At 45.8% G+C, this 25,144-nt stretch overlaps 1 protein-coding gene across 6 annotated transcripts in view; it reads left to right on the top strand.

The window, feature by feature from the left end:
- The window catches only part of COBL (cordon-bleu WH2 repeat protein), a 299,291-nt gene that overhangs the window by 85,274 nt on the left and 188,873 nt on the right, over nucleotides 1-25,144 (top strand). For all 6 annotated transcript variants that reach the window (XM_054495472.2, XM_054495471.2, XM_054495468.2 and 3 more), the window contains exon 2: nucleotides 11,665-11,868. In XM_054495472.2, the coding sequence (XP_054351447.1) occupies nucleotides 11,665-11,868 (204 nt within the window). The remainder of the gene's footprint in view (nucleotides 1-11,664; nucleotides 11,869-25,144) is intronic.

A 25,144-nucleotide genomic window follows, 5' to 3' on the forward strand; every position in this document is an offset into this window, starting at 1 on the left:
GGGACTACCGGCACCATGCCCGGCGAATTTTTTGTATTTTTAGTAGAAGCAGGGTTTCACTGTGTTAGCCAGGATGGTCTCGATCTCCTGACCTCGTGATCCGCCTGCCTTGGCCTCCCAAAGTACTGGGATTACAGGTGTGAGCCACCGTGCCTGGCCCTGATTATTATTTCTTAAGAAAATAAGAATCCCCCTGCTGGCCGAATCTCAATGTAGGGATGCACTGGTTGGGGCCTCTCCATGGCTCTGCTTTCTAGGTCATCAGTGTGGCTCCATTTCCACCGCTTCCAGAGCCCACAGCCAGATGGGTCGTGGGAACTCTCAACTCTGCTCTCCCCTCATGGTCCCCCAGGAAAGGCAAAAGGAAGAGACTGATATTGTATGGTGATTCTGTGCTTTTCCTTTTTTGTTATTTTCTTCTTTTTTGGCGGGGGGGGCTGAGGGGAGAGTTCCATTTTTGACTAAGAAAATAATGATGATGAAGAAGGTGACCATGTGTAGCGGTTTGTGGAATGGATTAGACTCAACAGATTGTAGTCATTCTCTCCTGATTCTCTATCCAGGATGGTGTCTCGGCAGCCCATAGCACTCAGCTCTGCATCGTCTACCAGAACAGTCCTATTTCTCAGAGGTTAGGAAGTTCAGCCTCTTCTGAATGACAGCGTCAATCCCACATCCAGCTGAAGCTCTCCCCTTCCCACCCTCCACCACACTCAGGTCCGACCATGGCAGGAGCTCAGGCCTGGGTGGCTGCGGTCAGACTTCGGTCCCCTCCCCTCAGGGTGCTGCTTCCATGGCTGGGTGGGGATGAGGGGCAGGGTCTCTTCTCTGCTGTTGGTCAGCGTACCTTCTGGTGCTACAGGTCTGGTGCCACGTGCTCTTGTGGGGTTTATCTGCGGGTGTGTGGGGGTCCCACCCTTAGCTTCTGCCCTGTGAGCCCACAGCCTCTCCTGGCTCAGCCCACCCTGCACCCAGCCCTCTGGTTCAGGCTCCTTCTAAGTCCTCTTGGATCACCTGAGCCCTGCAGAAGCCACCTGCTTCCAGGCACCACCTTCTGACCTCTCTGCCGCATGCTGCTGTGGACAGCCCTGGCCAGCCACCCTCTGGTGCTCCTTAGGACACAGGCATTTGTTTCAAGCTCCTGCACTTCCCTGATCCAGAGACTCACATCAAAGTGCTCCCGGGCAGCTTCAGGCCTGCAGTTCTGCAGCTCCATGTCTGTGGCCCTTGACCCAACCCTGCATATGGCTCCCCAGGAACCCCTGCTTGGTTTGGCAGAGGATGGAGAGGCACCAGGTGAGGGGAGGAGGCCACTGTGATGTCCTTACTAGACAGACCTGCTGGCCATGGAGACACTTCTTCTTTTTGCTGATCTTTCATCTTCTCTTTAGCATGTTAGAGGGGGAAGGGAAGCACACTGGGGTTTCCTCTGCACTAGAGCAAATAGCTAAGAACAGAAGGGTTTGATTCCACACTGGGTTACAATACTTACACTAACTGAAGGCTTAGATCCCAGCCACTGTGGTGTGGGTATTACAAGAATGAAATCACTTAAGTTTTGCCTAATCCTATGGAGAAGGTGTAGTTATCCCAAATACAACCCAAAGGGAGTTAAATACATTGTGTTAGTTCACTCACTAGTTAGTGGTGGTGCTGAGATTTGAACCCAGGCAGTGTTAACCCCTCTCCCAGTCACTTCCCTAAGGTCCTCTCTCCCATAGTACCCCTTTGATCTCCACCGCCATTATGGGACACTTCTAGAGTCAAGCCTTGTGTGACTTCCTCTTTTGTGACTTTACTCCATTCATTCACTCACTGAAGGCTGGTGAGGGTTGATGGAGACAGGATAGCAGGGGATCTGCCCCACGTGCAGAAACACCAGGGTTCAAGTAACCACGATGTGGGCGATGAGGGGTATGGTGGAAACAGCCTTGAAGTTCGAGGCAGATTAGACAGAGGAGTTTGGGCTTCACCCAGTGGGCAGTGGGGATCACTAACGTGTTTGCATTAGGAAGAATGGCCAGATGGAGCCATCCTTGAGGAATATTCATCTTCGGTGTGTGGAAATGGGACTCAAGAAGGGGAGGCAGGCGATGCAGGAGATTCCTTCAGAGTCCACTGTAAGAATCTGGGGGAGAGAAGACAACGCCCCGAGCAGCAGTGGAGCAGGGGTGGTGGGAAGGGGCCAGCAGGAAGTCAGATAGAATCCCATGTGCGGGGAAAGGAGCAACAGTGGAGCAGGAACGGGGTAAAGGAGGGGCTGGGTTTGAGCCTTGACAGAGCTGGAATCAACTTGGCAGTCTTTGGCCTCGGGAGGAAGAAGAGACGGAGATGACAATGAGGTAGAAACCTTGGCACATAATGAAGCCATGACTGAAATGGAGAGGCAGGAGAGGCAGTGGTGCCCCGGAGAGCTCTTCATTGGGTGTTGTTAGGCCTAGAAACCAGCAGACTGGTACAGTCTCCTCAGGTTGTGGCAGCGAGGTGGCAGTGTGCTGCAGGTGTGGTGTCCACGTAGGAGAGAAGCTTGGAGGAGGTGTGTGTCTGATGGGGGCAGCTGAGGGCACACTCCTTGCTTCTCAGGGCTGTGCTGGCCTGGCCATGCCTCCTCCCTGGTGGGGGAGGGAGGTCAACCAGAGCTCTGGGGTCTGCCAGTCAGGGACATGGTTAAATTCAGGTGATACTGCAGCCTGCACAGATAAGGCAGCAGGGGCTAAAGGTGGGGGTGTGATCTGGAGGCATGGCCAGATCCCTCCATCCCCAAACCTACTGTGCCCTTACTGGGACCTTCGGGCCCTTGCTTGGACAGGAGCTGAGAGCCCGTCAAGCTCACGGCATACCCATCTGCACATATTGAGCAGTTTGGCCATTTCTTTGTAGTCCTGGGACAATGGTTGGTAGAAACCAAATATGGCTTTCAAGCTTGAAAATCCACGCTGCCACATAGAGACTGGCTGCAAGAAAGCAGTGAGCTTCTGGTTGCGTAGTTTTGGGGGATAAGAGAAGAAAAAAATCAAAACTCCTTTAGGAAAAGAATGTACTAAATCATGCCTGAGAGGTGGCAAGAATTGCTTTATACAAATTCAGCAAATGCTGAGTTTGGTCAGCTAAGGTACAGAGCTGACTTGTCTCTCCGGGAATAATTAGGCTTTCTCCTGAAGGGATCACCTGGGCTGCCTGCCCTGGAAAACTCCAAGAAGGTGGTGGACGAATGCAGCTTGGGAAAAGGAAGTAAGGTTGCTGCCAGGCATCCCGATGAAAGGCGAGTTCTGCCCTTCCTCCCTCACAACTCTTGCGGTCTCATTCTCATTTTCCAGGCTTGGAGGGTTTGTGAACAAGTGAACCAAGACAATTCACTCACTGTCTTTCTGCAAAATGACTTGAGATTTCCGTTGCCGGGAGTACAGGCGCCGGCACCGCAGGCTTGGTCGGGGAAAAGCTGCATCGGGTGGCACATTTATGAATAAGTCACTAGCTGGATTGGATCAGATGCCTCTGCTAGTTCTCAGGGCACTGCTTCACTCTGCACTCCTCGTCCAGGGAAGCCCAAGGAGCGGTTTCTGTCCGTTAGCTCCTGGAACAGCATTGGCTGTGTGGTAGAAAGCCCTTTGCGCTCCTTTTAGGGGGCAAAGCAAACCTACTCCAGGCAAGGGCAGGGGACAGCTTGGGATGTATGCAAACATTGCCTGGTGGTTTGGGAATCAGTAAGTTTTCTCTGATCTATTCCATTTCATTTGTTAAGAATGTTCAAACTTCAGTAAACTAGCACTGCTTTTTTTTTTTTTTTTGAAGGAGATATCCTTTTTCTATAATATTGAACAGTGTAGGAACTCAGGGTTTTATCTGAAACTTGGAGCAGGGGTTGCTCTGCTCAGCATGAGCATGGAGTATTTGCCGATAGTTAAGTGATCCTCACCGACAGGCTCTTTCTTCACTTGCTGGGAGTTGAGTAATAGCTGTGGGACTGGGCTCTCAAATGTTCCTCTTTGAATATTTACTTGATGTGTTGTGAGATATCAGCGTTCCCATATCTACAGGCCCTGGAGTTTAGTTTGGTGAGTGTTATGGATATGTTTTGTTATTATGTCTTAGAGAATCCTATCCAGAAAGCTAATCTTTTTATGTTGAATTACTGAAAGCTTCCCCCACCCCCAGGTCAAAACTGTGAAATTCTATTGTGTAGGATTTCTTAGGCAGTTATGAATGCATTTGCTGCATAAATGAGCTTTTATTAGGCATTTTGAGGAGCCAGCTTCTACTCTACCCTCGCAGAGATAAGAGGCTTGCTTCTTTTTTTTTTTATCCGAAAGAGTAAGCGTGCTAATAATAATAGTAAAAAAATTTGTAATTACCACCAGTCATTGAGTGCTACCTGTGTCTCAGTGCCATACCAGAAACTTTACAGGAGTCATCTCATTTAATCCTCCCATTTACTCAGCTGATAAAAGCTGAAATCTCTCTCTGTTCAGCTCTTGGGGAAACTGAGGCCTACAGATTACAGGAGCTTATCTGGAGGAGATGCACAGCCTGGCCACGTCGTGGCTGGATTTGACCTGATGTTTTTCCAGCTCTAGAGCATGTAACCAGGATGCGGTGGATGGTGTGCAGTTGTGGAGTGTCCTGGGGCAGACTTTGAACAGACAGTGCCTTTGTGTGCCCTGAAATGTGGCATTTTGATGGGTAAAGTCGTTTCTCCCTGGCCTATTGCACCAGTGTGATATTTATTGTTTTTATGCCACAATTCTGCGGGCTGCAGTGTGATTGTTTCATAGACACATATTTCAGCCCTTACTTATCTGGATCTTCTGTTGACTGTTTTTCTGGCTTTCCGTTTTGTTTGTAGGGGCCAAGACAGTAGGGAAAGCTTTGATGGGATTTTCCTCTGGTAGCTCTTCTCCTCTAGTAGAAGGAATTCTTGTCTTCCCAGGAACATTGCCCTGAGCTTGGGAGGTGCTGAGCTCCAAGAAAAGGTATTACATGGATTCTTAATCTGGAGTCCCTGGTCATCAGGGTGGTTTGCAGAAATAATGTACAAGGAAGAGGCTTAGGAGTCTGAGACTCAGGGGCATGTGGCTGTTTAAAAAGAGCAGGGTCTCTGCACAAATCTAAGGAAGTCATCAGAGCTGGGACCTTGCCCAGCTCTACAACTGTGGCTGCAAATAAATAGCCAGACACAAACCAGACGCAGCTTATGTACCGCTTGTAAACAGGAAGAAGCAAACATCCTATTGCTGAAGAATCTCATGGAGAGAGAATGGCAACTCCCTTCTGCCTGCAGCATAAACAGACTCTCTTAGCCAGGAGAGCCGGGTGTGCCTGGTTTCTCTCTGAAATTCCCTTTAAGCACATGTGGTTTGCCAGCAGCCAGCCAGAGTAGCCAACATGGTAAACAGGCACCCATGGTGTAGACGTGCCATTCAGGTCAGCTGGCCTCAGCATCACTGTGGATTTCCCAGTCCACTTTTCTTGGACAGTAAGAAATTGTTATACCTTCATGTCCACAGATGACATTTCCAACTGGAAAGATGGAAGATGTAAAGCATAGTGCTTTTGAACTCAGGGTCTGGGAAAGTACAGAGACGCATGAATTTTCCCTTTTCAGCATGCGGTCCCTGTCTACCTCAGCCTGACCAGCCTGGCTGGGCAGTGGCTGTCTCCTATAGAGTTAGGTTTTAATTCAGCTACCTGGGCCCCACACCTGCGATTCGCATTCACCGCACCATGTCACCTAAGACCCTCTGACTTTCAGTGAGTGGATTTCAAGCCTTCTGCTGCATGTTGAAGAGCTCTCAGAATAAAAACCCAGCTGGGAGTTTCCAGCTGATGTGGGAATTAACAAGCGTCATCCTGAAACTTAGTACATGTGTGATGGTTTTAAGCTAAAATCATTTAGAGCTATGGTTGATGACCTTGGAAATGGCAGAAATGTTTTCATATATATATTTTTTCATTTTATAAACAGTTCCTGCCAGGGCACACCCAGGTTTTTCAACGTGGAGGGATCAAAGGAAGCTTGAGTTGTGTGTGCTGTGATTCATTCCCTGCTGAGTCCCAAGGACCTGCCCTGCCTCCTACTGGAGGGGGTGAGAGGAAGGAAAGGTGGATTACCCAGCCTGTGTGCACTGCCAGCCGGGAGCACCTGCCGTGGGTGTGCCCAGCAGGAGCCGGGCAAGGTCCCAGCTCTGATGGCCTCTTTAGACTTGTGCAGAAGGCCTGCTCTTTTTAAACTGCCACATGCACCTGAGTCTCAGACTCAACTGCATGACATCTGCACAGATGTTTGAGAAAGGCATCCCCTGCTTGGTAAGCTAATGACTTTTCACAACCGAGTACAGGTGTGGAGTCCCCGCATAAATAGCAACCATTCTTTCCCAGGCTGAGCCACTCACAGGCAGAGGAAGCCAGGCGTTTTCTGTTTTGTGCTGTGAATGTGTTAGCTGCAGGATGGTGCTTTGCGTTTAACAGAAGCCACACTGAAAGCACGAAACAGACAATGGGGAACAAGCCTGGTCTGAGCCTGTGCAGGCCATCCACGTGCACAGGCCATCCACACACACAGTCCACCCACACTCACAGGCTGCCCACACGCACGGGCTGCCCCCGCACGCACGGACCACCCACACGCACAGGTCACCCACACGCACAGGCCATCCACATGCAGGCGGATCACCTGAGGTCAGGAGTAGCCTGACCAACATGGTGAAACCCCATCTCTACTAAAAATACCAAATTAGCCGGGTATGGTGGCACATGCCTGTAATCACAGCTACTTGGGAGGCTGAGGCAGGAGAATCACTTGAACCTGGGAGGCGGAGGTTACAGTGAGCCAAGATTGCGCCATTGCAGTCCAACCTGGGCGATAGAGTGAGACTCCATCTCAAAAAAAGAAAAAATAATAATAAAATAAAAAACCCAGACACCCTGGTGTGCTGGCTGTCAGGTGTCCCTAGCCCGGGCATGCTGTTTTGGTATCTTCTCCTGTGATGTGCAGTACAACATTTTTTTTCCTTTTTCTCTTTGGGGACTTCTCCTCCTGCCCCAGGCTTTGTCTCTTTTTCTCATATATGAAATTTCTGCTCATCTTTAAGACTGTTCAAGGCTACCTCGGCTAGGGTGTTAGGGTGGACACTCCACTAATGAGGTCTGTGCAGGTTTTTTCTCCCTCAGGAAGCTTGGCTCGTTTGAAACATTTCTTACTCTGCAATCTTTTTTTCATTCCTATCTCAGGCTTTTATAAGTACCCAGTGTTTCTTGTAGGCAGGAACTATGTATAATTTTCAGCAGTGTCAATATCATCATCATCAATAAGCATTTTTAAGTATGGTCATACATAGCTTAATGATAGGGGCGCACTCTGAGAAATGTATCCTTAAGGGATTTCATCCTTGGGTGAACATCACAGAATGTACCCAACACATACCTACATGGTACAGCCTACTACACACCTAGCTGTATGCTATAGCCTGTTGTTCCTGGGCTGCAAACCTGTGCAGCATGTTACTGTGCTGAACACTGTAGGCAAGTGTAACACAATAGTAAGCATTTGTACATCTCAACATATCTAACCATAGAAAACATAGAAAAGGTATTACAGTCTTAGGGGACTACCTTCATATATGTGGTCCGTCAGTGACTGAAGCATTGTTATGTGATAGATGACTGCACCCACAAATATGAACTACGTTATGCTACATATTGAGAATACACATGTCCTTGCTGCCTTCTAGACTTGTTAAATAATAATTGAATTGGTATCCAGATTTAATTGGTCCGTGATAGGACTTGGGCATATTTTAAGCTCCCCAAGTGCTTCCAGCCACAGTGCAGCCAACGTAGATATCACTGATCTCAGCTATGTGTGTGCCCAGGCCTGGAGGACCCAGAAATGGGTTCTCTGACGACATTGTTTTGAGCCATGTCTTTGAGAGCAGAACAAGTGAGGCAAGAGTACAGTGAGGCCAAGGCAGTTGGGGGACTTGTTGGTTTCCTGGAAACTGGAGCTGTAGGCCAGTTGCCAGAAGAGTGGAGGATATTGAAGAATGGTTCAGGTCTAGGGCTGGTGGAGATCTTCAGACTCTCTGGAGGTTTGGATGTGAGTTTACAGCCCTACAGGGCACAGATGTGTGACGTCACTGAGCCAACAGGTCCAGCGGTCAATAGGTCCAGATGGAAACACACAGCCGTTTTTTACTGTGAAGATGTCCAGGCTTCATCAAACCTTTTTTTTTTTCCCAAAAGCAGCCCAAAATTCATTTTGTTAGTGTGACATATTCCAGTTTTTTAAATGTTGGCTAACTTTAATGTGTACACGTGCACATGCAGGCACACACACATGCATGTACACACTAATGCACACAGCACTCTGCTGGGCAAACAAACCTCCCTGGGGCCCTTGCAGCCTGCTGGTTGCAGCTTAGGCCACAGCCAGTGGGCCCTGCCAGGCGTGTAAGCAGTGTGTGCCCCGAGCAAAGTCAGGCCTAAGAAGACAACAGCCCTCGCAGGCTGCTCCTAGTCACACTGTGGAGGGAAGGGTGGAGTGTGTACTGTATGTGATTCACGTGACTCCACTTTTGTGTGTGCTGTAGAGATGAGGGCTTGGACCAGGGTGTTGACACTGAATGTGGGGAGGGAGGGTGGATGAAATTCTATTACAAGGGTGCCTCTGGGTAGTTGGGGACAGATTATTTGTTGCGGATAAATGTGGGGCAGTCAACCTCTCCCGACTCTCTCCAGCCTCTCACTCCCATTGTGGTGCCAGCTAAATGAATAAATGCTGCTTCCTATTTGAACTGGTGAGTTCTAAAGGAGTCCAAGCCAGCTAAATTGGAAAAGATACTCTTTTCCTAAAAATGAAAAACACTTTTTTTTTTTTTTTTGTCCTGAAAGCACCTTTGGGAGGTAATGCTAATACCTCAGAGCCTGGGCTTCTAGCCCTAGACCAAAGGGTGGTTAATGGAAGAATCCATAAGCTGTTTCTCTCTGTCTTGATTTTTTCCATCTCTGAAATGGTATGGAATCTGTTCTTTCTAATAATGACTGAATAACATAGTGGTTAAAATTTCAGGCTTTGAAACCAAATTGTCTTCAGTTTGTCAGTTTTACCTCTCTGTGACATTGGGAAGGTGTGCTCACACTTTCAGCTATAAAATAGGAATATCAATAATACCTCCTTAAAGTGGTATACTGAGGAATTGAATAAATATTTAGTCCTTACAATGGTGCCGTATATGTTGACTATTTTATTTTTATTTCTATAAATTGAAAGAAGTATATAATGGATAAAGATATAACAAAAATTATAGATATTGTAAGTGTAAGTATTTTAATAAGAAAAAGAATTTATACCTACTTATAGCAGAGGGTGAGATCTGAATGTTGTTTTATTATTATCATTATTATTATTATTTTTGAGACAGAGTTTCACTCTTGTTGCCCAGGCTGGGGTGCAGTGGTGCGATCTCGGCTCACTGCAACCTCTGCTTCCCGGGTTCAAGTGATTCTCCTGCCTCAGGCTCCCAACTGGCTGGGATTACAGGCATTTGCCACCACGCCTGGCTAATTTTTTGTATTTGTAGTAGAGACAGAATTTCACCATGTTGGCCAGGCTGGTCTTGAGCTCCTGAGTCCGGCAGTCTGGCCGCCTTGGCCTCCCATAAATGCTGGGATTACAGGCATGAGCCACCACACCTGGCCCCTGAATGTTATTTTAATGACGTAAATGTGCGTAACTTTACATTAACCAGTGACGTGAATGTTAGTAAGTTTACAGCCTCATCTCATCACTTTTACTGTCATTTTAAATGACCTCTTTCATTTTATAAGTAATACATATACAAGTGATACTATAGAACAATTAGGAAATGTGTAGAAATAAAAATAGCAAAACATATGTCATACTACCCATCACTCAAGGTCATTTTTGCCAATTCTTTATCTTTCTAAACTGCTTTATGATCCATTGCTATAATTAATGTAGACCTCTCTTTAAAAATAGAATTTTCCTAAACAAATAATATTATGAAGCTTGTTATTTAAAAAAGCCTGTATTGAGCATTTTTGCACATAAAATGATATACTTTTAAGGTATATTTGCCTAGTTCTGGTATAACATAATTTATTGACATTGTCTTTCATTGATGCATGATTAGATTATTTATTTGTTTGATGTGTTAATTTATTAATGTATGGTTGGGTTATTTGTTTGCCATTAGAACCATTAGAATTTATGTCGTGATGACCATCTTTGAGCCTCCCACAACGCTGTCTTGTGGGATTGTTTAAAGTAAATTTCTAGGAAAGGAATTCCTGTATCTCTGATCGCTCATGCCAAATGCCTTCGGAAGACCACTCTGAGCGAGGTGAAAGTGTGCTGAGGCTCTCACTGCCTCTCTGCGGACCCTCTAACTAGGGTATGGCCAGAGCAAGAGGGAGGCAGTGGGAGCAAACCCTCTGGAGTCAGCCAGGTCTGAGTTCCATGTCTGTGCAGGCACCAGATAATTGTATGCCTTTAGGCGGGCCACAGATCTCTCAATAAGGTAAACTTGGTAAGGTTATTATTAGCATAGGTCCTAGTGAATGTTAAGTATCGAGTAAGTACTCGACCTGCTACCACGACAATAAAATACCAGGGCCTATATAAAGTAAGGTTCTTATATCAAAATATGTACATACATATATATACACACATATACATGTATTCTATATGTAAAATAAGGTACCTGTATAAAACAAGGCCAGTTGCTTTCCCTGGCTAATCTGGAGGAAACAAGAATTTCTAAAAATGTTCATCAGAACCAGGGTCTACTTGAGGGTGGAAGGTGGGAGGAGGGTGAGGATTGAAAAACCACCTGTTGGGTACTGTGCTCACTACCTGGGTGATGGAATAATCTGTACACCTAACCCTGGTGACACGCAGTTTACCTGCACATGGACCCCTGAACCTAAAATAAATGTTAAAAGAAAATGTTCCTCAGTGTGGGTGACTCATCAGGTGTTTAGAAATCCCCCACAAGGTGAATTGAGCATTTGAAGCACAGTCTGAAATAAGGTGAAAACAAAGGTGAAGGGGGTTATGCGTTAGTTACCCCTTTACCATCACCCGCATCCTTTCCCTGCCAAACAGCCGCATCTGTCCACGGTGGCCGTGTGGACAGGTGGTGGTGTGATCGACTTTCTGGCTAATTTAGCACAACACATCCTCGAGATCATGGATCCATGGACTCCAGATCCTCAGAACTGGCCATAGATTTGGAGCTGAGGCAAGATTTAATAGAGTGTCACATGTGTTAGCGAGCCCACCTGATTCATTGTGATCATTAATTCGTGTGATGTGTCATCCCTGTGACAATTCAGAAAGGGTCAGGCCAAACCCCGCTGCACCCACCCTCCCCTTGACCAGGTCCTGTGAAAACAGGCTTGCGTACCTCCCTGACAGCAAGCACGTTTTTAAGGTGTTTCTTTCCAGGAATGCTTCCTTTCAATAACCCTTTCCCTATTTTGTTTACTTATTAGTTTTTACTTGTTTGGGGGACATTGATTTTAAAAAGGCCATGGCACTCGGAAGGTGCTCCTGAAGACAGACCTGAGTATGTGTAAGAATGAATTATTCCGAGGCAGGTAGGAACATTGCCACTCACTCTGTGCCTCTGTGTTGTGGTTTTTAAGGAGGAAGATGAAGGCTCGTGCTCCCCCACCTCCTGGAAAGGCTGCCACTCTGCACGTGCACAGTGACCAGAAGCCCCCCCATGACGGGGCCCTCGGGTCGCAGCAGAACTTGGTTCGCATGAAGGAGGTGCTGAGGGCCAGCACCGTGGACGTCACCGTGGTCCTGCCCAGCGGGCTGGAGAAGAGGAGCGTGCTCAACGGGAGGTGAGAGCCGGTGCTGCGGGAGGAGTCGCTGTACTCACTTTGCGAGTATAGCAGAGAGAATGGAAAGGCGGATGTTGATGTATTGCATTTTCCTCCTCATCAGGTCTGACCTCAGGGACCTCATGGATATAAATCAGGCCTAGTGACTACTTAGAGCAGGCTGAACTGTCTTACCTGGGGTGGACTTATGCTAACTGATCCAGCCATGATGGCTCACCAGATGCTTAGGAGAGCTGGGGCTCCAGGGCTCCCTCCTATGAGGAGGCAGGCTCAGAAAGGAGGGCAGGTACAGCGGTGACCTACACCCCTGGGTGGGACAGCAGCCACGGTGTGCCTCAGGCATCCTCAGCTCTGAAGGGACCCAGCCAGGAGGGCAGCCTCCTGAATTAACCATTCCCACACCTTCTTGCAGCACGTGGAGGTGTGTGTACAACTGGCAATCAACTTTCTAAAGTGAAAATATTTCAGGTTTAGATGAAGGAATAAACCAGCCCAATCATGGATTTCCAATTTAAGGGCTTGAATTTGAGACCCTCAATTCCCACATGCACTCTTCTCAGGACTGATCTGCCCGTGGCTGAGTGTCCCACTCCACTTCTCTCACAAAAGGTGCAGCTAAAACATTGGCAAAGCCTCCTTCATCATAGCATTTCGAGGTTATGACCAATAGATTTGCACATTTTATGTTTGACAGTGATCAAAATAATCATAATTTTATTGTTTAAATAGTTTTGTGCTATTCTTACTGATACTTTTAGTGATAACCCAATGTATAATAAAAAAACTAACAAAGTCACAGAAAAAAGTTAACTATAATTTATACATGTTTTTACTGTAGAGAAGTATGATAGAATGATTAATTACAAAAACTTTCAAACATTCATACATATTTGTATAATTCTGATGCAGCAGTGAATTGAAGCAGCATTTATAAGAAAACAAGGAGAATAAGAAATGATATAAAATGGGCTGGGCACGGTGGCCTGAGGTCCTATCACTTTGGGAGGCTGAGGCAGGCGAATCACTTGAGGTCAGAAGTACGAGACCAGCCTGGCCAAAATGGTGAAACCCCATCTCTACGAAAAATGCAAAATAATTAGCCAGGCATAGAGGTGCATGCCTGTAGTCCCATCTACTCGGGAGGCTGAGGCAGGATAATTGCTTGAACCCAGGTGACAGAGGTTGCAGTGAACCGAGATTGTGCCATTGCACTCCAGCCTGGGCAACAAGAGCGAAACTTCATCTCCAGAAAAAAAGAAATGATATAAAATGTTTTATTCTTATGAAGCAGTTTGCTCGAGTAATTTTAATGGATAATGGTGAAAATTAAATCACTCTGGGTGTTTTTATTCTCACAGATGCCTTTTAAAAAGTGATGTAAGTATTTTATTTTAAAATACCAGTATTTAGATTATAGTTAAAATTACCTAATCCTTTGCAACTATTTTGTTACTTTATCAAATTAACCAGTTTATAATCAAAATTCCAGGTGACAGTCCAATTGGCAAAGGGGTGCATACGTTTTTCAAAAGTATTTTATGAGATAAGTGAATAAAAATTTGGGGAGCATTGCTCGAGGCCTCGGAATATACCTAGGATTGGAACTGTTGAGTCATGGGATACAGTATTTCAGCTGCACCAGGTGAGGCCAGCCTGCTCTCCAGTGTGGTGCCACTGGGCTAGAACGGGAGGTTGCTCCTCAGTGGGGGTCCTGTGGCTATGATCATAGCAGGAGGGCTCAGGCACAATTAGCTGTCTACAATGGATCAAGGTGGGAGGTGCCTGGGCTCAAAGCCTGGTCCACTGGAAGCCACTATCTCTTGCGGCAGTTCGATAGGCTTTCCCCCCAGGGTTCATGCACGGGAGTGACAGGAGTTTCTTTGTTTTATAAAGTAGTCATAGGCCAAAGTACACTTTTCCTATATAACTTTGTAACGTAAGAAATTAGTCACATTATTATAGTTTTAAAAAACACTTTATGCATGAAATTTTCTCAGTGGGTATATTAGGGTTTACTCACCATTCTTATATTTTAGCCCAATTCCTAGGTACATATTTTGTTTAGAAAATGGCATTGTGGGCCAGGTGTGGTGGCTCACGCCTGTAATCCCAGCCCTTTGGGAGGCCGAGGTGGGCGGATCACCTGATGTCAGGAGTTTGAGACCAGCCTGGCCAACATGGTGAAACCCCGTCTCTAATAAAAATACAAAAAATTAGCCAGGCATAGTGGCGCATGCCTGTAATCCCAGCTACTCGGGAGGCTGAGGCAGGAGAATCGCTTGAACCCAGGAGATGGAGATTATGGTGAGCCAAGATCACGCCGTTGCATTACAGCCTGGACAACAAGAGAGAAACTCCATCTCAAAAAAAAAATAAAAAATAAAAAATAAAAAGAAAAAAGAAAAGAAAAGAAAAGAAAATGGCATTGTGGATCATGTCTTAATTCTGCAGTCCATGGATCCAGTTTTACAAATGCACGAGGAAAGAATAGAATGCCCATTCTAAAAGTAAAAATATTATTTTAAAAGAATGCTTTCATTTCTTTTATTTCCCTTATAAAGTAGAGGTTCCCACCATGTAGTTTTGTGATGTAGTGACTGAGAATACGTGCAGCCTTAGAGCTGGAGTATTAAAATAATGTTTTCTTTCTTAAGTAGTGAATTATTATGGCCTCTCATGGTTTCCTGAAGCATCAGTGAGTTTAGCAGCAGCTGTGAGCTGCCTCCAGTGGGTCTTTGGTGAGATAACTATTGCAGATGCAGTAGCTCCTTGCTTTGGGAATTGGTTTTATGTTACGCCCTTTATTAAGAGTGGGCTGCAGTTAAATTCCTGACCCTTGCTTAAAATAGATATACTTATTTTTGTCATTGTGGTTTCTCTTCTGTCTTGAAAAGTGGGTTTAGTAAAGAACATGCCACCTTTTCATAGGGTAAGCAAGGAGTTTGTAATTTATAGTCAGCCCCTTAACTGTGTTATTTCCTGACATGAAAGATTCCACAAAGGAAACACATTAGTAATTGGAGGCTGATAATCCCATTTGGAAAATCAGTGAATTTTTTTTTTTTTTTTTTTTTTTTTAGCTTCCCTTGAATTTAGAAACATAAATAAAAGTTGAAGTCTGTTCTTACAGATTAAGACATGAGAATTGGTGTTCTGAGCCGTTCATAGGGGAAATGTTCTGGCCTACCTTAAGGATAGTATTACCAGCACCCCACACAGCTGCTGGACAGAGGCCACGATCCCATCACTTTAATTGAGGCACAAGAAAAGATCTTTCGGTGGGGTGCAGTGGCTCATGCCTATAATCTCAGCACTTTGGGAGGCTGAGGTGGGCAGATCACCTGAGGTCAGGAGTTTGAGACCAGCCTGGCCAACCTGTCTCTACTAAAAGTAAAGAAAATTAGCTGGGCGTGGTGGTGCTTGCCTATAATCCCAGCTACTCGGAAAGCTGAGGCAGGAGAATCACTTGAACCTGGGAAGCAGAGGTTACAATGAGCTGAGATTGTGCCTGTGAACTCCGGCCTGGGCAACAGAGCGAGACTCCGTCTAAAAAAAAGAAAAGATCTTCAAAGAGCCCTTTACAAAAGGGTGTCAGGTATTTAGTGTGCTAGGCTGTGTCATTGTGATGTGGTCAGTGCCTTGCGTCCAAGCTGGTGTTCAAGGCCAAGGGCTGGGGCAGAAGAAGGCAAGCCTTCCTTTTGCAGAAGAGAGGAAATCTGCCTCATATTCAGTCCTGTGATTCTGCCTCTACAGGCCATTGCACCCCCTTTACAACAGACAAGCTTAGACCTGTGCAGGGAGTTTTAGGTCCCTGTCTGTGTGAAACAGCACAGGACTCTTGCAGCAGCAGGTGTTGCATCTCCATGTTCCTTCTGTAGAGGGCTCACCTGTTTTCAGGTGCAAGGGAAGGGAGGTTGGGAGGGACCCTCATCCCTCTCTGTCCTGTGAAGATATTGATGGAGCACATGTGCAGCCTCTGAAAGGCCATGGCCTTGGCCTTGCACTCTTGGATGTGAGGTCTTGGTCCCAGAGGCTGAAGGAAGTAACTTTCGAGAGGACAGCTTTGCTGCCATGCACTGTTGAGTAGGCCCCAAGAAGGCTGTTCTGAAAGTCACAAGGTTAAAAGTCAGGTGCACCTTGGTGTGATTATGCTTCTATTGGAAGACTACCCTTTTCAATAGAGTAAATTCCTGGGAGCCAGAGCCCACTTTGGTAACCTGAGCTAGAAGTGAGTCTTGGGTATGATCATCTGGATCCTCACTCATCATTTCTAATGCCCGCCTTCCCAACCTCCCTATGATGTTTCTGCCTCATTAAGGCTTTGTTTGTGTGGGCTTAATCCAAACGAAGCTGGAAAAAAACAAAAACATGCCAAAAAGCCCATTGTGATTTGCAGAATGCAATCAACGTCCGATTTCTAATGTTTTCTTTATGAAAATCTTTTTTGTGGGGAAGTAACAAGGTTAAGGAGCTGGCTATAAACTATGAACTGCTTATCCTCACAAAAGGTGGACACATTCTTCCTAAATGTTCACAGAAGGTGCTGTTGGTGTTTTTGACATTGGTGTTATACCAATTATACATAAGGGAGGTCTCATGGTGTGAGATCTTGATCTATTAAAGCATGTGATCATGCTTATTTATTCATTGGTCAAAATATGTACTAAGTTTTTTGCTAACTTTTGTGAGGCACTGTGAAGAAGACTTCTCAGCAAGTACAGAAAAAAAAAATAACATTTGCAAAATGCCGGTTTATGTGAGAAGCAGGGGATTCAATATTGCTTGAAGCTAGGCTGAGAAGCAAGAGGTATGTTGGCCTGGACACTGGTATGGCCTGTACCGAATATCCTGTAGGCCTTCCTGCAGCTCCACTGATCTCAAACAAGATTGCGTGTGCCACTGGGAACTGCGCTAGGCAGTGCTAGGCAAGCAATGAGGAAGCTGGTGCATCGCAGTATTAATTTTCTTCAAACACAGGAAAAATAGTTTTATATGAAAAGTAGCATACAAAATTTACATGCATTTTTAAGCCCAACACTAACAGGTGATTTTAAGGGTAACTGGGCTATGTCAGGGGCCCCCAGGGTACATGTTGATTGATCTGCTTGAGTGGGAATCACATAGAAAACAACTAACTTGCTTATAATCTGTACACAGAAGGCTCTAGATTATGAAGTAAGGTGACCTCCAAGATGTAGGCCAAAAAATGAGGAGACCAGAATTAAGAAAGGTCACAGTTACTGTAGTCAGCAAAGGGATTCCTTCAAGGCTGAAGCCAACCAGAGCGCACTCCACGTCTGAGATCACCTGTTCACACCTGTCCAGGTAACACATCCCATCTGGACAGGGTAACTGGCGGTTTTCCCAGGTTCCCAGACTCTGCACATCACCTCTCTCCATGTCAAAGGACACAACCAGCATTGTCTTTTTTTTTTAATAGCTGGAGTCTTGCTGTGTTGCCCAGGCTAGAGTGCAGTGGTGGCACAATCTCGGCTCACTGCAACCTCTGCCTCTGAGGTTCAAGTGATTCTCTTGCCTCAGCCTCCCGAGTAGCTGGGATTGCAGGTGCGCACTGCCACGCCCAGCTAATATTTGCATTTTTAGTAGAGACGGGGTTTCACCATGTTGGCCAGGCTGGTCTGGAACTCCTGACCTCAAGTGATCTGCCTGCCTCGGCCTCCCAAAGTGCTGGGATTACAGGCGTGAGCCACTGTGCCCAGCCAGCATTGTCTTTTAACAGTTTTGAAATGTGGATTCCTTTATAGAAGGCATTCCCTTTCCAGTTAGCAGCAACCCCCGTCTCTCCCTAAATTCACATCATGAGAGCCCTCACAGACTGTTAGCAGCTGCTTGGCCCCAGGCGGTGTGTGGGTTTGTGAGGGCTTGGCCAACTCTCTGAGGTCTGACACCGTCCTCCTCACTGTGGCTCTGTTGTTAGTCATGGGTTCCGTTTCCGGCGATGTGGCTTCTGATTTGCATCTGTGAGGTAGGCTCCTGCCCACCTCAGTTGACAGGCCCAGGACCCAGGCCTCTCAGAAACTGTATCCTTACAGAGACCTCAGCCTCACACCTAGGCTTCCCCAGTTCTGGGCTTCCTCAGGTCACCTGTCTCCACATTGACCCTTTTTGTGTTCTGCTGATGTGTCCCTTTGTGTAGGGCCTTGTCAGCACGAACTGCCTGTAGTGCAGTGGGCCACAAGCTTTTTGGCATCAGGGACTGGTTTTGTGGAAGACAGTTTTTCCACAGACCAGGCTGGGGATGGCTTTGGGATGATTCAAGCGCGTTATGTGTATCATTAGGTTCTCATAAGGAGCACATACACAGTTCACAATAGGGTTGACGCTCCTATGAGAATCGAATGCCACTGTGGTCAGACAGGAGATGGAGCTCAGGAGGCAATGCTTGCTTGTTCACTGCTCACCTGCTGTGCTACCTGGCTTCTAACACACCATTGACCGGTCCTCGTCTGTGGCAGGGGGATTGGGGACCGCTGCTGTAGAGGACCCATATTAAGCTGTCAGACTGGACTCTCTCCCAGGGCTTGACTCTGTTATACCAGAGTCTGCCTCATCCAGAGCTTAGGGCTACACAGTGGCCTTGGTCCCACACAAGAAACTAGGCCACTCTGGACCAATTTAAGATTTGACAGTTCATTCAAATTAAATTTGTTTTAACATTGTGTTGGGAAGTAGCTACAGCTATTTTAAAGTGATTTGTAGACTTGGCACTGAGTTACCTATTTACTTAACACATACGTACTAAGTGTGCACGTCCTGGGTACTTAGAGTCTAGCAATTCTCAAAGTGGGGTTCCAGACCAGCAACAATGGCCTCACTTGAGAACTTGTTAGAAATGCAAATTCCCAGCCCTTCCCCAGACCTGAGTAGAAATGCTGGGGAGGAGCCCAGCAACCTGTGTTTCAGCAAGCCCTGAAGGTTCAGATTGCGTGTTAAAGTTTGCAATCCCTTGCTATGGTACATGCCACTAGCTCTGCTAGATGTCAGGGATACTTGTTGAGTACGCGGTCCTAAGAATGTGCCCAAGGTTTCACTGGTGGGGTGGCAAGAACAGGGGGACTGTAGGAATGATTCGTGTCAGTGGCTCAAGAACGGCCCTTGGCAGCCTCATCACAGAGTAGTTTTTAGTCCATTTCCACACTGAATGGGGTCTGAGGATCTGGTAGGACAGCTGGCTTGTAATGTAGATCGAAGTCCCGTCAATTAGAGAAGGCTAATTCATTAATCGGCCAGGGTCTGATGGAAATGGAAGTAGGACTTGGCCTCTCTGACATTGTGTGTTCCCCAAGTGATCTTTTGCTGTTGCCTGCTTTCTGAGGGGCAGTGGCCCCTCTGCACTAGGACAGATATTGGCACAGGCTGTCCGTTTCTTGTCTAGGGCTCTGCTAAGATTTCAAAAAGAACCACCTACAAAAGAAAACCAGTTTTTTTCTAATTGAAGTCACTGACTCAAACAAAAAAATTTTTTGAAGTCTGTACACATTTGGAAAATATTACTTTTAAAGAAGCGTAATAATTCTATTGTTAAGTTTAAAATCAGAGACCACAACAAATACAAAAAAAAAAAAACATTTACCTCTACCTTATGAGCACTTAAAAGGCATTTGGGAGAACAGAGGTAAAGAAGTTAGAGGTAAAAATGATGTTGTGGAGGAAGGTGAGAGAAACCTGAAAGGCCTGCTCTCATAACCCCCTCCACCCGTGCTGTCTTGATTTTAAGGTAATTATTCCATTTTGTTACTGTCTTTTATCCTTCCATTGAACCTGAGATTTAACCTGAATATAGATAGCTGATGAGAGAGAGAGAAGGAGAGAGATGAGATTTTTCTTGATGTCTGTGTAGTCAATGAAAATGGCGATCCTATGGGATCATCCCTGAGGCCAGGGAGAGCCCTAGCGCTAGTCACTTTCCTAACATACCTGACTCTTTGACATTCTGAGAGGGTCTAATTGTCTTAGTTTTATTCTTTGTGCAATTGGAGAAACTCTATTCTGCATTGCTTCAAAGATGTTGCTTTGAAAGGGTCTAATATCTTGGTATTTGCTGAGAGCAGGATGGTGTTTGGCAACATACGGACAGGTGATCCTCTGCCCTGAGCTAGGCGAATGCCTTACTATGTAGAATCCAAAAAGAAAAGGTGGGAACAAATTAACTCATTTATTTAGCAAGTACTGACCTTGTGCCTACCACATGCCTGGCACTGTGCTTGGTGCCTTAAAAATGTTACTTCACGTAAAACTCTTTCCACCCTGTGAGGTGGGCACTGTCATTCTGCTCTCACCAGTAATAAAGCTGAGGCACAGAGGATGCAGTCAGCCCCACCCAGGTCAGAGAGGCAGTGAGCAGTGGTACCAGGATTCCATCCCAGGCAGGCTGTTCTGAGCGCCGTCACTGCACCCAGTGCTGATGTGGGAAATCACACCCAATCCCTAATCAATGGGCAAAGCTGCAGATCAGGATGGGGCTGCTCCATCAGAGGTGGTGAGGAGGGGAGGTCAGACCCAGGAGGTGGCGAGAATGTGTGAGTGGCCAGGCAGCCTCTTCCACTTGCCCGTGGCCCAGTGGCACAGTGACCTACTGAGGTCTTGTGGAGGGATGCACTTGTAACACCCAATTAGAGAATCATTAATCCTTTGTCCTCAGGACATGAGAGGCAGGTTGGGATCTGATGAGCGTGTAAGGAAAACCCACAGGGAGTAGGCAGCAGCTCTGCCTCTCTGTCCATTGTTGGGCACTGCTGTTGTCCCAAGGGTGGCCTCTCTGGGTGAATTCTCCAGTAGCATCAAAGGAGGCTAGAAAGAACTGGCTTTTTTTTTCTTTTTTTTAATTATTATTATACTTTAAGTTTTAGGGTACATGTGCACAATGTGCAGGTTAGTTACATATGTATACATGTGCCATGCTGGTGTGCTGCACCCACTAACTCGTCATTTAGCATTAGGTATATCTACCAATGCTATCCCTCCCCCCTCCCCCCACCCCACAACAGTCCCCAGAGTGTGATGTTCCCCGTCCTGTGTCCATGTGTTCTCATTGTTCAATTCCCACCTATGACTGAGAAGATGTGGTGTTTGGTTTTTTGTTCTTGCCATAGTTTACTGAGAATGATGATTTCCAATTTCATCCATGTCCCTACAAAGGACATGAACTCATCATTTTTTATGGCTGCATAGTATTCCATGGTGTATATGTGCCACATTTTCTTAATCCAGTCTATCATTGTTGGACATTTGGGTTGGTTCCAAGTCTTTGCTATTGTGAATAGAGCTGCAGTAATCATGCAGTGTCTTTATAGCAGCATGATTTATAGTCCTTTGGGTATATACCCAGTAATGGGATGGCTGGGTAGAACTGGCTGTTTGGAGTTTGGCATTTGAAAATGTCAGCCAGTAGCAACTTAAAGGGTGTGGTGCAAAGTAGCAGAAACGGCATTCCCTCACACAGGAACACGTCATAAGACGAGTTCCTGCTTTTGGACCCATGTCCTCACAGGGTCGAGCTTGTGTGTGTCCAGGTTCTTTAATGCCACCAAGTCAGGTCTTCCTTAGAAAGCTGTGTTTACCTGACACAAATAGAGGCAGCCCCAGAGAGAGCAAAGCAGCAGCCAAAGCCGGAGCTCCTGGCAGCCCCCAAACCTCCCACTTTCATGTGGAAGCCCCGCTGTCCTGGGTGCGGGTTCCAGCCCTGGGAAGGGATGGTGTCTGAGGTCTCCTCCAGGTTGAGAGGGTAACTGTGCCCTGCAAGTAACTTAAGCATGTCTGATAACTCATGTCCGTGGGGACTGGGTTTTATTATCATTTCCTTACAGTGTTTGGGGGTGGAGTTTTGCCTCCCCTCAATTTAAATTTTGGCAGGTGGGTTGTTGATGATCTACTCCGACCCTCGACTGCTGAAGATAACATGGCAGCTTTCACATGAGGAGCACTCGCTGGGCAGAGCTGCCTTCACGGGGTGGGGCAGGGGTGTAAAGGCCCACATTGTGGAGGATTGACCAGCAGATTGTGGAGATCCATTTGTCACACAAGGTGGAGATTTGGGCACTCAATTATTTATTTGGCTGCAATTAATATACTCCTCTGTGAGCACACTGCATACTGGCTTCTGCCGTGGCCAGGTGGGATCATTCTCTGTGCCGGAGAAAAGCTGTGGAGCCCCGGGCTGTCCACTCCCTTTCACCTCTCTAGATGCTCCAAACCTGTCACCAGTTATTGGACTAAAAGAACAGAGGATCACAGTAGTAGCATTTGTGTAATTTTTGTGTTTGACAACTGATTTATATCTGTTTACTGGGTAGAGACAGCCTCTTGGTGGGGATTAGAGGGAAAGCAAGTCAGGTCAGACAAAAGTGGACCCCATCTCCCCTGCCTCATGGAAACCCAGGGACCCGCTCCCCATCCTCAGACCACAGGAGGACTGGAGGACACCATGGGCGGTGCACGGTGTGGCCACAGGCTCATCACAGATACACAGGATGTGGTCAGGAGCCTGCAGTGTTCTCATTTTTAAGAAGTCTGTTCACTGTGCTGAGGGTTCTCTGTGGACTGTCGTGTCTGCACGTGCATGGTGATGTTCTCCCTGTTTTGTTTCCTGGAGCTCTTCATTGAGATGAAGGTTTTTACCCAGGATCTGAAAGAACCAGAACTCATGGTAGTTATTAGCCTGCACACCCCGCTGTGGGGTTCTGGAGGGTTGGGGCTGCCCAGGCCGCACCAGGGGCTCCCATTGCCACCAGCACCCACTTCCCAGGAGTGTCTAGTATCTTCCTCATTGGCACCTGCTGTTCCTTAATCACTTCCTGGAGAGTGGATGAGGGTAAATATTGTCATGGAGATAGCTTTGAGCATTGTTTGTATCAATGAGAACATTATTGATGCTCTTTTCTTGTAGCATTGGCATGAGAAAGAGGGCACTTTAGGGATTCTTGTAGGATTGGGTTTTCCTGTGGGTTTATGGTTCAGTGTTAGGGCCCTGCAGCTCATGCTCAGGGTCACGGAGGAATGAACGAGCGTCTTTGGCTGATCAGGCACCTAGGGCTTTGCAAATGTTTTGTTTGAGTTCGGAGACAAAATTTTATTTATTTTAGAGTCTTCCAATTGACCTAGTAACATACTACACCCACTAGGTGATCTGTAATCGCTTGTTAAATTAAATGTGTACTTTTATGCCAGTTTCCTTCCATTTCCTTAACCAAAAAAAAATGCCCACTGTACCAAGTACCTATTGGGAAAAGTGATTTTCTTTTTTTTCTTGTGTTTTATTTTCAGCTTTATTGGGAGTGTACTTGACAGATAGAAATGGTATATATTGAAGGTGTATAACTTGATATTGATCTACATATGTATTTTTGAAATCACCACAAAGTAGTTAACACATCCTTCACTTTACAGACGTGTGTGTGTGTGTGTGTGTGTGTGTGTGTAGTGAGAACACTGAAGGTCGATTCTCTTAGCACATTTCAAGTATACAGTACAGTATTGTCAGCTGCAGTCCTCATGGTGGACATTAGACACCAGATCTCCAGAGCTTACTTGTCCTTCGTGACAGAAACTGTGTGTCTTTGACCACCTCCCTATTGCCCGGCCCCTGCAAGCACTATTCTATTCTCTGCTTCTAGGAGTTCAGCTATTTTAGATTCCACGTATAAGTGAATCAGGTGGTGTGTTTGTCTCTCTGTCTGGCTTTTACTTAGTGTAGTGTCCTCCAGCTTCATCCATGTTGTCACATGTGGCAGGATTTCCTTCTCTTTTAAGGCTGTGTAATACTTCATTGTATATACGTGCCACATTTTCTTTATCCATTCATCCCTTGACAGTCATTTAGGTTACTTCCCCTTCTTGGCTATTGTGAATACTGCTGCAATAGATACTGTGAATAGCGCTGCAGTAGATATGGGAGTGCAGATATCTCTTAAAAATTCGGATTTCATTTTCTTTCTTTTTTTTTTTTTTTGAGACAGAGTCTCGCTCTGTCAACCAGGCTGGAATACAGTGGCGCGATCTCGGCTCAGTGCAATCTTTGCCTCCTGGGTTCAAGCAATTCTCCTGCCTCAGCCTTCCGAGTAGCTGGGATTACAGGCATGTGCCACCACGCCTGGCTAATTTTTGTATTTTTAGTGGAGATGGGGTTTCGCGTTGTTGGCCAGGCTGGTCTTGAACTCTTGACCTCAAGTGATCCGCCCACCTCGGCCTCCCAAAGTGCTAGGATTACAGGTGTGAACCACCGTGCCTGGCCCATTTTCTTTAGAAATATGTACCCAGAACTGGGATTGGTGGGTTATATGGTAATTCTATTTTTAATTTTTTAAAGAACCACCAGACTGTTTTCCATAATGGCTGTACCAATTTACATTCTTGCCAGCAATGTTCAAGGTTTTCCTTTTCTCCACATTCTCACCAACACTTGCTATTTTTTGTCTTTTTGATAAAATTGCCATTCTAACAGGTGTGAGGTGATATTGTGGTTTTGAATTGCACTTTCCTGATGGTGATGTTCAGTATACCTGTTGACCATTTATATGTCTTATTTTGAGAAATATCTATTCAGATCCTTGGCCCATTTTAAGGGGGTTATTTGCTATTGAGTTGTTTGAGTTCTTTATCTATTTTGGATATTAACCCCTTGATTGGATATGTGGCTGTCAAGTATTTTCTCCCATTCCATAGATTGCACTTCTCTCTGTTGACTGTTCCTTTGCTGGACAGAAGCCTTTTAGCTTGATGCAGTCCTATTTGTCTATTTTTGCTTTTGCTCTCTATGCTTTTAGTGTCATATCTGCAAAAAAAAAAAAAAAAAAAAACCAGAAAACAAAAACAAACAAAAAACTGCCCAGACCAATGTCATGAAGCTTTTTCCTGTGTTTTCTTCTCATAGTTTTATGGCTTCGAATCTTATATTTAAGTGTTTATAATCTATTTTGAGGTTTTTTTTTGTATATAGAATGAGATAAGGGTCAGATTTCATTTTTCTGCATGTGGATATTCAGTTTTCCTGGCACTATTTATTGAAGAGATGGTCCTTTCCTCATTGTGATTTCTTGGCATCCTTGGCAAAGATCTGCTGACTCTTAATGCATGGATTTATTTTTGGGCTCTCTATTTTGTTCCATTAGTCTACATGTTTGATTTTCTGCAAGTACCATACTGTTTTGTGCACTATAGCTATATAAGATATTTTGAAATCAGGATGTTTGATACCTCCAGGTTTGTTCTTCTTTCTTAAGATACCTTTGAGTATTCAAGATCTTTTGTTGTTCTATAT

This window comes from Pongo pygmaeus, chromosome 6 (assembly GCF_028885625.2).
Source record: "Pongo pygmaeus isolate AG05252 chromosome 6, NHGRI_mPonPyg2-v2.0_pri, whole genome shotgun sequence".
Lineage (NCBI taxonomy): Eukaryota > Metazoa > Chordata > Mammalia > Primates > Hominidae > Pongo > Pongo pygmaeus.